This window comes from Schistocerca americana, chromosome 2 (genome assembly GCF_021461395.2).
Source record: "Schistocerca americana isolate TAMUIC-IGC-003095 chromosome 2, iqSchAmer2.1, whole genome shotgun sequence".
Taxonomy (NCBI): domain Eukaryota; kingdom Metazoa; phylum Arthropoda; class Insecta; order Orthoptera; family Acrididae; genus Schistocerca; species Schistocerca americana.
Genome location: NC_060120.1, coordinates 98,717,828 through 98,731,948, shown reverse-complemented (window position 1 = coordinate 98,731,948; position 14,121 = coordinate 98,717,828). Strand labels below are relative to the sequence as shown.

General features: G+C 43.0%; 1 protein-coding gene across 1 annotated transcript in view; it reads left to right on the top strand.

Moving 5' to 3' along the window:
• Positions 1–2,650: 2,650 nt before the first annotated feature.
• The window catches only part of LOC124593804 (sodium/hydrogen exchanger 9B2-like), a gene marked incomplete at its 5' end in the record, with an annotated part of 113,445 nt that continues 101,974 nt past the window's right edge, over positions 2,651–14,121 (top strand). Inside the window, 2 exons of the mRNA XM_047132152.1 lie at positions 2,651–2,661; positions 7,457–7,656. Coding sequence (XP_046988108.1) covers positions 2,651–2,661; positions 7,457–7,656 — 211 coding nt within the window. The remainder of the gene's footprint in view (positions 2,662–7,456; positions 7,657–14,121) is intronic.

Genomic DNA, 14,121 nt, shown 5'->3' with positions numbered 1-14,121 from the left:
TCACCTTCGTGGTAAAAATATTTCTGTTACTGATAAGTCATATATATATGTACAGTATTTAAAAATCATTTTCTGAGCATTGCTGGTGAATTAAATAAAAACTTAGTTTCTACAGAAAATCATACAACCTTTTTGGCAAATGCCTTACCGAGATTGATGTCTGAAATACTCCTCTGTGATATAGACAAGAGGTAGATTGAGTCAACAAATTACTGAAGACTAAGGACTCTCATGGTTATGATGGAGTGCCTAGTAGATTATTAAAGTACTGTACTGCACATGTTAGCCCTGTACTTAGCCATATTTGTAATTTTTCCTTTAGAAATGGTCGATTTCCTGAGCGGTTAAAGTACTCAGTAGTAAAGCCGCTTTATAAAATGGGAGAAAGGGATAGTGTTGATAATTTAGACCTATTTCTATCTCATCAGTGTTTGGTGAAGTTATTGAAAAGGCTGTGAATGTAAGGGTAATTGATCATTTTATATCACACAATTTGCTATCAGATGTACAGTTCGGCTTTAGAAGTAGCTTAACAACTGAAAATGCTATGTTCTCTTTTCTCTGTGAAGTATAGGATGGATTAAACAAAAGGTTTCGAAGGCTAGGCATATTTTTTGATTTGACTAAGGCGTTCCATTGTGTTGGTCACAAAATATTGCGCCAGAAGTTGGACCATTACGGAAGAGAGGGAGCAGCTTGCAACTGGTTCACTTCATACTTTAACAACAGACAGCAAAACGTCATTATCCATGGTGTTGAGAATGGCTGTGATGTAGCATCTGAGTGGAGTACTATCAAATGGGGGAGGGGGGGGGGTGTTGGGGCCACTCCTGTTCCTTATTTATATAAATGGTATGCCCTCTAGTACTATGGGCAATTCTAAAATTTTCCTGCCTGCTGATGAAACTTGCTTGGTAGTAAAGGATGTTGTGTGCAACATTGGCTGTGTTTCAAATAGTGCAGTTCAAAACATAAGTACATGGCTTGTAGAAAATAAACTAACGCTAAATCACAGTAAGACTCAGTTTCTACAGTTTCTAACACACAATTAAACAAAACTCGACGTTGTAATTTCACAGAATGGGCATATGATTTGTGAAACTGAACAGTTCAAATTTCTAGGTGTTCAGATAGACAGTAAACTGTCGTGGAAAGCCCACGTATAGGATCTTGTTCAAAGACTTAATGCTGCCATTTTTGCTATCTGAACGGTATCTGAAGTAAGTGATAGTTCGACACGAAAAGTAGTCTGCTTATTTTGATTCACTTAAAACTTACGGTATCATATTTTGGGATAACTCTTCCTATTCTAAAAGGATATTTTTGGCTCAGAAACGGGCAGTTCGGCTGATAAGTGGTGTAAATTCACAAACCTCTAGTCGACCCCTTTTCAGTAGTGTGGGCATTTTGACATTGTTCTCTCAATATATGTATTGTTTACTATCGTTTCATATTAACAATATTTCCGAGAATTAGCAGCTTTTACTCAGTTAATACTAGGCAGAAATCCAGTCTGCATCTGGATCGCACTTCCTTATTTCTTGTGCAGAAAGGTGTGCAGTATACTGCTGCATCCATTTTCAGTAAGCTACCACCACAAGAATTCAAATATCTTAGCAATAATCCACGCGCTTTCAAAGCGAAACTGAAGAGTTTCCTCATCGGTCACTCCTTCTATTCTTTTCAGGAGTTCCTTGAAAAATTAAGCTGATTCTTATGTTATATTGTTGATTGCGATTGCTTAAACTTACGGCTTGACATTTTTGGGTTCATGAACATTTTATTTTATCTGTTATTACTTTTATGTTGTAATTTCACGTACTGACACATTCCATGACCTCGGAATTTGCTCCTCAGTTTGGTCCTACGGAACTAGACGTGTAAATAAATAAATAAATCACCAAAGTTAAGCGCTGTCGGACTTGGTTAGCACTAGGAAGGGTCACTGTCGGGGTCTGCCGAGTGCTGTTGGCAAGCGGGCTGCACTCAAGACCAATTGAAGAACTATATGACTGAGAAGTAGCGGCGCCGGTCACGAAAACTGACAACGGCTGGGAGAGCTGTCTGCTGACCACATGCCCCTCGGTATCCACGTCTGGTGACACCTGAGGGCTGACGTTGATACGGCTGCCGGTCTGTACCGTTCGGTCTTCAAGACCTGTTCGGACGGCGTTTGTTTTTTTTATTTTGCATGATCATTACTAAATGATCATTTTACTATTTATTACAGTAGCGAATATTTCGTAATTGATTATTTTAGTCCATAAAATGAAGCCAAGCGTACAAAGTATGTTTTGAAAATGGGCAAATATTTTTGTATAAATCTTGTATCTGAAATCATTATAAAAAAAACACCTAAAAGCATTACCACATAAAGAAAAATTTTCTTCCCTCCAGAAAAAATTCAGGACTGAAAGGCTTAGCTCCAGTGTGGCGTTTGTTGTGCGCCGCCTTCATGGTGTAGCAGTTTAAAGACCAGCGGTATATTCGTCATTCGCCGTGACAAGAATCCTAAAATCAAGCTTCTTACCTTTCAGCAGACGGAGAAAAGCAGATCTACGTTCCCAGCTATGCTGTACCCACACCTACAAAGAAATATTCGACGACAACGTCGTGCTCCATCCCGGAGAAGACGGATTACTTATTCGAGGATCTCGAGAAGTGAGTACTTCGCTATTCTATGCAGTGGCGACCATTGTTCACGAAGGTCACTTTTGTAGTTTTTGGCTAGTGTAGCTAATGGAGTTTTCTATTTCCGAGCTCAGCAAATATTCTTAGAGATTTAGTCATTCCAGTCTAATTTCGTACGATGCATGTCATTCTGATATAATCGTGTAAATAAAAGTACAGAATCGACAACTTATCGAATCACCCTACGTTCGTAAGTCATTACATATTTTAACACTGTGAGGCCTGTGCTGTGGCGGGAAAACGCGAAAACACAGCATGCCTTGTCTGTTCGTGTAAGATTCCTTGTGGGCAGAGGTTTTCTATACAACGCTTCTGACTGCGTCTGGCTCACAATTTGACAGTCGTAGGGAAGCAGTATGGTTGAGCAGACCCATTGTGATGATACTGCCGCGTTCTGTTTGCCGTCTGGATTCTACGTGCCAATATTACGTGTGGGTTGATCATTTACAGTTTAGAGGTCAACCACAGCTAGGACGAGGTAGGCTAGGAACCGAATCTCACCAGTAGCGTTCTTTGACAGCTGTAGATGACACAGAAACCTTTCAACAGCTTTGTGAGCAAGATCGGCCACCAGCAACAACCCAGAGGCAGTACCATTATGCTGGATATGTGACAGGAGACGTCCAACTGCCGCAGCATTTGCTCTGCGCTCTGAATGGCACATCTCCCGTGAGGCTGTGCGTCGTTGGGTTCGAGAGGTTGCTCGGTGACGTGCCAGATGCGTATACGTCACACAAAAGCACCTCGTGACACGATAAGTCAGGTCCCTTGCCTGCTGTAATTCGACATAGGAACCTCAGTGTAGCCCATCTATTTCTATGATGCATATTGAGGCACATACGCTAAAATGGACCGATGTGGAAACACCAGTGTTCCTCTTGGGGTGGGGGTGGGGGGGGGGGAGGCACCGTGTCAGAAGCGTACATGACAATAGATATTTCCTAGGGGTACTACTACTGCTTGACAGTTGGTGAGAACAGAGGCATTGTTGGACAGGAATAATCACAGATAATGATGGAGGACATGAAACACCGGACATATGCTAGAGAGGTATATGTATACGGAAAAATTGTAGGTTTCACCACTCGAGAAAGCAGGATAACAGACATAAATAACGTTCGTATTTGACGCAGATGAGAGTCCAAACACAAAGGTCGATATTGGACTCTCAGCAAGGGGGCGGTTTTCAGTTCTTGTACGATTCGTGGAGAGAGTGTTCGTTGAGAAACACGTCTGTGACGAGCATCCCAGGCTTGCTCTGTAGGGTTTAGTTCCGTTGAGTAAGCAGGCCAGTCCATATACTCAATATCGTCACTTTACCGGGTATCTGACATCTTAGTGGTCCTGTGTGGGAGCGCGTTGTCGTCCGTAAATAGAAAGTCGGTACTTACTGCACCTCTAAGCAGACTGACACGTTCCTGAATAGTCTCCGTGCAATACCGTTGTGCAGTAAGGGTACCTCGTACAAAGATATGCAGTAGTAATTGGTCATTGTGCGAAATGCCTCCCCCCATCATAATGCCTGCGGCATTTTGATGAACTTCTTCAACATTTTATGGTTTGCAGCGACTTCCCTCCCTTTCCACCTTAACTGGTAGCCAGAATCACTTGTTACATTGAAGAAGGATACGTCAGAGAATACCCTCTGAACCATTGTTGCTGACACCAACCAACGTGCTCCGTACACGGACTAAACATTCCACGCTGATTTAGCAGCTGCAATAGGATTATGGCAGAAACACGTGTACCGGTAGTACTTATAATGATCAGTCTAGGAGTGAGATAACTGTCTATATCCGCCACTAGGACTACGTATCGCTCTTCTCGCAGTATGGCAGAAACACGTGTACCGGTAGTACTTATAATGATCAGTCTAGGAGTGAGATAACTGTCCATATCCGCCACTAGGACTACGTATCGCTCTTCTTGCAGTATGATGATCCATTTACAACCAATCGGATTATTTTCGCATAGCGTTTCCAGCTTCACCGGCCTTTTTTAACTGCGAGATAGTTTTGGTCACACGCAGTACTGTGACCACTGTGCCCCGGCTTCGAGCCATCTAACTACTCGGCTACGATCGTAAGCACTCAAATGATGTCTTGCAGACATGTTGCCATACCACACGCAATGTCGTACTAATCAGTTCCGCAACAACCTTCGTCAGATACCATATTGCATGATCTGTCGAATGCATTCAGGGCGTTTGTGGACAGGCTTCACTGTAGTTAACATGTCCCGTACTCCACATTTCGGCGACGCGGGGTAGCCACGCGGCCTGAGGCGTCTTTCACGCTCCGCGCGGCTCGCCCTGTCGGACGTTCGAGTCCTCCCTCGGGCATGGGTGTGCGTGTTGTCCTTAGCCTAAAATAGTTTAATTTAGATTAAGTTGTGTGTAAGTCTAGGGACCGATGACCTTAGCAGTTTGATCCCACAGGAACTTGCCACAAATAACAACTGTAAAACAGGCTGTAATGTAAAATATGGACAATAAACTGGTTTTCGACGCAGAGCTAGTTTTCGCAACACGTGTGTACGTGTGTGTGTGTGTGTGTATGCGCATGACTGGGGAGGTTCTGTTTGTTTGTTTGTGTGTGTGTGTGTGTGTGTGTGTGTGTGTGAGAGAGAGAGAGAGAGAGAGAGAGAGAGAGAGAGAGAGAGAGAGAGAGAGAGAGATAATGATGACGATCTACATCTACATACACACTCCGCAATCCACCATACAGTGCGTGGCGGAGGGTACCTCGCACCACAACTAGCATCTTCTCTCCCTGTTCTACCCCAAAACAGAACGAGGGTAAAATGACTGCCTATATGCCTCTGTACGAGCCCTAATCTCTCTTATCATATCTTTGTGGTCTTTCCGCGAAATCTAAGTTGGCGGCAGTAAAATTATACTGCAGTCAGCCTCAAGTGCTGGTTCTCTAAATTTCCTCAGTAGCGATTCACGAAAAGAACGCCTCCTTTCCTCTAGAGACTCCCACCCGAGTTCCTGAAGTATTTCCGTAACACTCGCGTGATGATCAGACCTACCAGTAACAAATCTAGCATGCCGCCTCTGAATTGCTTCTATGTCCTCCCTCAATCCGACCTTATAGGGATCCCAAACGCTCGAGCAGTATTCAAGAATAGGTCGTTTCAGTGTTTTATAAGCGGTCTCCTTTACAGATGAACCACATCTTCCCAAAATTCTACCAATAAACCGAAGACGACTATCTCCCTTCCCCACAACTGCCATTACATGCGTGTCCCACTTCATATCGCTCTGCAATGTTACGCCCAAATATTTAATCGACCTGACTGTGCCAAGCGCTACACTACTAATGGAGTATTCAAACATTACGGGATTCATTTTCCTATTCATCTGCATTAATTTACATTTATCTATATTTAGAGTTAGCTGGTCATCAGCGCCCGTACAAAGTCCTAGCTTTTACACAGTCCAATTTTTACACTGTCCAATCTAGCCACTGTCACAAATAATGATGATGAAATGATGAGGACAACACAAACATCCAGTCCCCGGGCAGAGAAAATCCCCAACCCGGCCCGGAATCGAATCCGGGACCCCGAGATCCAGCGGCAGCAACGCTAGCCACTAGACGACGAGGTGCTGAAAAGAGAGAGAGAGGGGAGGGACGGAAGTTTTTGAAATACAGTGTTTCTGTAAAGGAAATCGCATACAAGACGCTAGTGCGACCGGTTCTAGAGTATTATTCGAGTGTTTGGAGTTCCTCTCAAGTAATTATGACAACAGAAATCTAACGCATTCAGAGATAGTAATAGGTCGTTGCAGCCTGTACAAGAGTGTAACAGAAATACTTAGGGAACTTAATGAGAATCCGTGGAAAAAAGACAACGTGGTTCTCACGAAACTTGGTTGGCTATATTTAGAGAACGTGAATTCGAAGAAGATTGTGAGCTCCAATTCTGCCACCAGCTTACATCTCGTGCAGGTATTATAATAATAAGATAAGAGAGGCTAGGGCGGGTAGAGAGACATACAGTCATTTTCCCTTCGCTCAGTACGTGAATGGAATAGGAAACATGATTTATGATATTGGTGCGACGTACCCTCCGCCTGGCACTGTACAGTGGCTTGTGGAGTCTGCGTGTAGTGGAAGAGTGTGTACATGCATATGTGTATGTACATGTGTGTGTGTAAGCCGTCTGCATGAGGGGTGTTACATGTAGGCACAAAACGACCAAGTATCCACTTGAAACTCCCAGAGAGATTAAAACTGTGCGACGGGCTGGGACTCGAACCTGGACCTTTATCTTTTGCGGACAAATGCTCTACCAACGGAGCTATGCAAGATGACTTACGACCCTCCCTCACCGTTATACTTCCGCCGGTACCTCATCTTCAACAACCCAGCTTAGAGTTGGCGGCTCGGCACAAAGTCTTAACCTTACAGTAAGTTTCAGATTAGCTCACACTCAGCCGCAGAGTTCTGGAGGCAACCACGTGGTTGTGAGACCCGCATTGCTGCCGGCCGGAGTGGCCGAGCGGTTAAAGGCGCTACAGTCTGGAACCGCACGACCGCTACGGTCGCAGGTTCGAATCCTGCCTCGGGCATGGATGTGTGTGATGTCTTTAGGTTAGTTAGGTTTAAGTAGTTCTAAGTTCTAGGGGACTTATGACCACAGCAGTTGAGTCCCATAGTGCTCAGAGCCATTTGAACCATTTTTTTGAACCCGCATTGCTGCCAGTGGAGTTGTCCCCCTCGTCGAGACACTGGCGCACGCTCGGACCTGCCCGCAGGTCGTGGTGGCTGTCGCTGCTGCGCCGCTGCCACCAGCCCGAGGCGCCGCCGTCGTGGCAGCCCGGCTTCTGGCCGCGCCTCTGCCCGCCGCCGCTGTGCCCCTCCTACCGGAGGGTGGCGCGCCTGCTCGCGCTCGCCATCATCCTGCTGCTCTGCTGGGCCGTCGCCTTCACCGTCATAGGCCGCGACGCCGCTCCAGGTAACCCGCTACTCGATAAGGCGTAATTCTGTGTGCCACTACTGAGTGACGTTGTAGCAAGCTCCTCTTGCACACAAGCTAAGCTTAGGTACAGGACCTCTTGTATTTTCTCCATATAGGGGTCGAAGTTAAGTGACTGGACGTCAATTTCCTAAAGCAGTACGACACGGTTCTCACAAAAAAATTTAAAAACCGGAAAAATTTCTTTTCAAGATTTCAATATATCCAAGTGCTGTTAGGGTACGTACGAAACACTTGTAAGTTATACTACTGGCCATTAAGATTGCTACACCACGAAGATGACGTGCTACAGACGCGAAATTTAACCGTCAGGAACAAGATGCTGTGATATGCAAATGATCAACTTTCCAGAGCATTCACAAAAGGTTGGCGCCGGTGGCGACACCTACAACGTGCTGACATGAGCAAAGTTTCCAACCGATTTCTCATACACAAACAGCAGTTGACCGGCGTTGCCTAGTGAAACGTTGTGTTATGCCTCGTATAAGGAGCAGAAATGCGTACGATCACGTATCCGACTTTGATAAAGGTCAGATTGTAGCCTATCGCGATTGCGGTTTATCGTATCGCGACGTTGGTGCTCGCGTTGGTCGAGATCCAATGACTGTTAGCAGAATATGGAATCGGTGGGTTCGGGAGGGTAATACGGAAAGCCGTGCTGGATCCCAACGGCCCCGTATCACTAGCAGTCTAGATGACAGGCATCTTATCCGCATGGCTGTAACGGATCGTGCAGCCACGTCTCGATCCCTGAGTCAACAGGTGGGGACGTTTGCAAGGCAACAACCATCTGAACGAACAGTTTGAGGACGTTTGCAGCCGCAAGGACTATCAGCTCGGAGACCGTGCCTGCGGTTATCCTTGACGCTGCATCACAGACAGCGATGGTGTATTCAACGACGAACCTGGGTGCACGAATGGCAAAACGTCATTTTTTTCGGACGAATCCAGGTTCTGTTTACAGCATCACGATGGTCGCATCCGTGTTTGGCGACATCGCGGTGAACGCACATTGGAAGTGTGTATTCGTCATCGCCATACTGGCGTATCACCTGGCGTGATGGTATGGGATGCCATTGGTTACACGTCTCGGTCACCTCTTCTTCGCATTGACGGCACTTTGAACAGTGGCCTTTCTGGATACAGAAAATGTTCGACTGCTGCCCTGGCCAGCACATTCTCCAGATCTCTCACCAATTGAAAACGTCTGGTCAATGGTGGCCGAGCAACTAGCTCGTCACAATACGCCAGTCACTACTCTTGATGAACTGTGGTATCGTGTTGAAGCTTCATGGACTGCTGTACCTGTACACGCCATCCAAGCTCTGTTTGACACAATGCCCAGACGTATCAAGGCCGTTATTACGGCCAGAGGTGGTTGTTGTGGGTACTGATTTCTCAGGGTCTATGCACCCAAATTGCGTGAAAATGTAATCACATGTCAGTTGAAGTATAATATATTTTTCCAATGAATACCCGTTTATCATCTGCATTTCTTCTTTGTGTAGCAATTTTAATGACCAGTAGTGTATTAACATACTTGTTGGAAAAATAACTTAAAATCATTTCTTCTTGCCATTTCCCCCTACGAGTTAGCCGTGGTACAACGTAAACGTAAACTCCATATACAGGCCGTGGCGGACCCAGAGGTACCAACCGACAGCCGTTTCGTTCTCCACCAGTGACGTCACTGGATATGGTACTGAGGGGCGTGCAGTCTCTACACTCCTCTGCCGACTGTTATGTTTTCTGCAGCCGTTACCACTCGGGCAAGTAGCTCCCCAATCGGCATCACGAGGCCGTGTATACCCCGATACCGTCCTCCCCCCCAAGGAAATATCCGTGGCAGCACGGAAAATCGAACCTGCATCCTCACTATGAAAGTCAGCAACGCTGACCACTCAGCCTTGGAGGCAGCCATTTGCGAACAAACAGGAATGTCAACTAACAATTATTTACTCATAATTTTAATACAAATAGCATCTTTTTATTTTTTATTCCGTATCACATGAAAATAAATTAAAATTTGATGCATGTGAAATTCCTTATTGTTACGTGAAAAAATTGCATTCATCGATAACACTAAAAAGTATATTACATTACATTTGGTGTTTGTTTAAGTTATTCGGAACAGTCATTTTTTGTGATGAGTAGTTAAAAATATAAAATATTTTATTTTTATTAAAAATTATGATTCAGAATTTGTTACTTAACATTCATATTTGTTAATAAAAATGTAATTTACAAATAAATTTTTAAAACGTCGCTGTAGCGAGAATCGAACCAATGACTTTGCAGATGAGTTACACATTCAGCTACTAAGGAGTCTTTTAAAACACTGCAAAAAGTTTTACTGGACTACACTCGGAAATCTTATTTTTAAGGGCAATATTTCCCAGTTAAAACTGTGTCGTACTGTATTAAGGAAATGTCCGCTGCTCTTAAGATCCTGCAGGCATAAAAAAATTGAAAATGACACTCCCTAAGGTCCCCTCAGGCCCGGATCTAGAAGGGGAGGGGTGGGGGGAAGGGGTTAAACCGACCGGGGTTTCTGGTCATGGCGGCAATTTCAGGGAGCACCAAATTCATATTTATGAAGAGAAAAAAACCTTGTTTCAAAAAGCGTCTAGCACCCACAATATTTTGAACCATCGATTATCCATGTGATTTTGAAACGTTGGTTTTTGAACATTTTTGAATACATTCTCGGTTGATTTGTGAAGTAATCATAAGTTAATTTTTGAATGCGTGGATAGTGTACGTGATGTCTCTCCCAGGGGGACTCCCGTCGCATCTAGAAATAAAAAACTTTCCCGCAGACGAAAGGGGACTGGGCTATACGAACTGAGCCGAATAAACCCGAACGGTAAATGCCAATCGCTGTTTGTGTATGTGGTTGTCTGGGTGTGCGAATGATAAGAGTTTTCATAATTACTAGCGAAATCTATAGATTCAGACCACCAAAGTGGAATTAAAGGATTAACAGGAATAACAGGTAAGAAGGATTGCATATTATCTTCTCGGTGTATCCAAGAAAATGAAATTTTGACAGAAATTTTTTGCCAGATCGCTACACTACTAAGGGCCAGCTGTATAGCCGTCGTTTAACAGCCGCCTAAGTTCTATTCTTGGAATGGCGCGGAAAATGCGTTGTTCGAAAATGTAATAACGCCTAACAGGAGAATAAACGCGGGATAACTGAACGGGTGATTCTGGAAGGGTTAGTGAAGTTAACAGGACAATAACTTCTGACAATGGCAGGAATAGCAACAGAATTAGTGACTACAAGATTGTTTGTTAGAACGAGAAAGGGGAAAAAAGGGAACATCACACAAATTATATGGAAGAACATAACGATTCCAAATTTATCTAAAAATTTCGTACCACTACTACTTTTCGATCTCATACTTGAGAAACTGGAGCATATGAATGAAATGTGAAACTATTTCCTAACAGAACTTTTTGCTTGTAGTAGGCCTAATAAGCGTTTGATATTGGCACATTATATTTTTTCGTGTTATTTATGTAAACGAAGTAGATAAAAATGACCATTTTTGCCAAAGCAGTGCCGCTTATTTGTCTTGTTTTGCAACTGCTGCAATATTAGAAAGACCTATCTCGTTTTATCTAGCAGACAGTGACAAAACAGACGCAATCAAATCGAGAAAACACACCAGTCTTGTGTAACATTCGTGTTAACAGCTTTTTCGGTATCGGACAACGACATTTTGACTTTTCATGTAGGAAAACGTTTGACGAACTTTAATTAGGTAATAGATTCTTTCGCAGAAATGAAAGCACGCCCCGTAAAGCTATAGCAAGATTAGAGAGAGAAAAATAGTGGGACCTAAGGATTGAAGAAATGCGTACCGTACTGCCTTGCTTGTCTCTTGTCTTTACTGGTTTTGTGTTTCCTATATTTAATTTTATGTCACACAAAAGAGAAAGTTATTAGCTAATAAGCAGTAAAGACTGCAAATTTTATGAAGAATTCTTATTCTCCCGGTCACTAATAATCCCACCCAGTATTAATTATGAGTTTTTATTTTTGGGGGGGGGGGGGGGTAGGATGGCAAACCGGTCGACTGGGAGTAGGAGAGACATGACAGGACACTTTAATTTCCACTGTCCTGAATATAGGTCTGATAGCTTCCATTACATAACACACTCGTTTGAATTCCCACCGCTAAGTATAGAAGAATGCTGTGTGAACGTATGTGGCACTGCACTTTGGTACACTTAAGACCAAATAACATGTCTTACATTTCCTCGACCACATATGTTTTATGTATCAAAATCTTAAAAAAGATATGTGCTACAAAACGAACAAGTTTTTGAAAAATCGACCTTTTTTTAACATTTTGACGTGCTATCACAAACACTCGAGTGGGAGAGGGGGCGCCACTATCAAGGTTTTGTCTCAGTTTGGAAACATCGCAGATCCAGGGCTGGGTCTCCTCGTTAGACTTATAGCCGGAAGTTCACGTTCTTTACTGGGTAAGATTTGTGAGAATATCGCTTACTTTCTCTTAAGTTCCGATCTAAAAGGAGTAATAAAGATTAAAAATACACCGTAGTCTAATTTAAATTAGTTGGTGCCTGACGCTGAAGGTCCACAGTTGCGACATTGTCACATGTCTGGAGACAGCAGCCACAGCGCTCTGCTGTCCGTGGCGATAGGACATTTCTTCATAACCTCAGTCTCCTACATCAAACACGTATTAAGTCTGAAATTCAGGTACTGTGCAGATTAATATAGTGCCTCTTAGGATGTGAAAAATCTGTTCTTAATTTTAATTAGGGGTGAAACTACTTAGCTTCTTGAAACAGACGAATTTTTCGGGCTCAGAAAGTGTTTCTTACTTGAGGACTGCCAGGCACACTTCTTTGCACAGCCGAATGGCAATACAGTAGGAAGCGACAGTGACAGGCTAACGCAGCGCAGTATCCTAGCTGCCAAATCCAATAAAGCTTACAATCGAGCTTTGGGCAACAGAGTATAGGTTTTTGACAGCATCTGCTTCAGCTTTCCGTTGTTGCGGATCGCGGGAATGGTAATTACGACTCAGTTTTAGCTCTAGGTTTCGATTATTTTATCATTATTTTGTATTGATCACGGGTTAGGCAAGACTGCCTGTACCAACACCTATCCTTTTTCTGGCCCAAACTTTAGCTGTACAGACTGTGAGTTGCCTTCCACCTCCGCGCACTAAAATATTTCAAAAAATCTTTACCGGAATGAAGTCTGTAAGTGTCTCAGATTGATGTTGGAAGCGGCGAAAAAGTGGAGGAGGAATTTTAGAAAACGTAAATTGCATATCGCGATTTGATAACCACTCTATGATGTATGTGGTAAAAAAAAAATCTTGGACTTATTCTGCGAATGACTGCAGATTCAGATTATACGATAAGCAAAGCTGAACAGTGTAAATTAGTAAGAAATCACGCCAAAGGCGAAATGGTGCCACATCGAAGTTGTTGCCATTCCCTCACGAGAAAAGCTGAAAAGTAGAACTTGTAACACAATAAAGATTCACATAAATATGTGATCTGGTGGACGAATAAATATACAACACGTTGTAAACTCAAAATCGATTCCTTATATTAGAAATTATTAATAACTACAGCTCACGATGCTTGCATTCTGACGTCTGGAATAAGAAAGACAGAAGTGAACAGCCAAGTTTCTCCTAGCTGCTCTCTAAAAGGAATTTGAGAGTCGTCCCTTCTTTTATTACTGAAACATTTATGCATGAAATCTCTGACTCGTTAACGATACATGAAATTTTTGTACACATACAAAAAAATAATTCCTGGGAAGGAGGTCTTATAAGACACTCGACTGACACTTCATCCTGGCATTTGTTATTCTGCAGCTACTCTTGAGTTTTATATGACAGCCTCGTTTGTATAGCCTGTTTTTAATACTCTCATTTACAGTGTATTCTTGCCTTGTGCAGCTGTTAACTGATCACAGGAACAGTATTTTTAGATGCTGTAATTTTATTTCATTTCTTCTTTCAGTCCAATACTCCTCACATGCATATGGCAGCATTACAACTTCCAATTCTGCATACCGTTTTAACCTTGTATCTTTACCTGATCTTTGTTTTACGTATGTACTTTCAGGCTGCGTCATCATCATCATCATCATCATTGTCTTGATCATCATTATCATCATTGTCAGTAACAGCAACAAACTGTCATCCACAGCTGGACAAAGGCCTCCTTTAGACTATTCCAGGCTATTGTAATACTGCTGTAGTCTGTTCACATACAAGGTGTTTCAAAAAGAATGACCTGAGTTTAAAATTCCATATTTATTGATAAAAACATACTACAAATATGCGATGCATTGAAAAACATTCATAAAACCCTAAATCTTTAGCTGTGCTCTTACAAATGCTCTATGTGTTCACCAACAGCAGCATGAAGAACATCTAG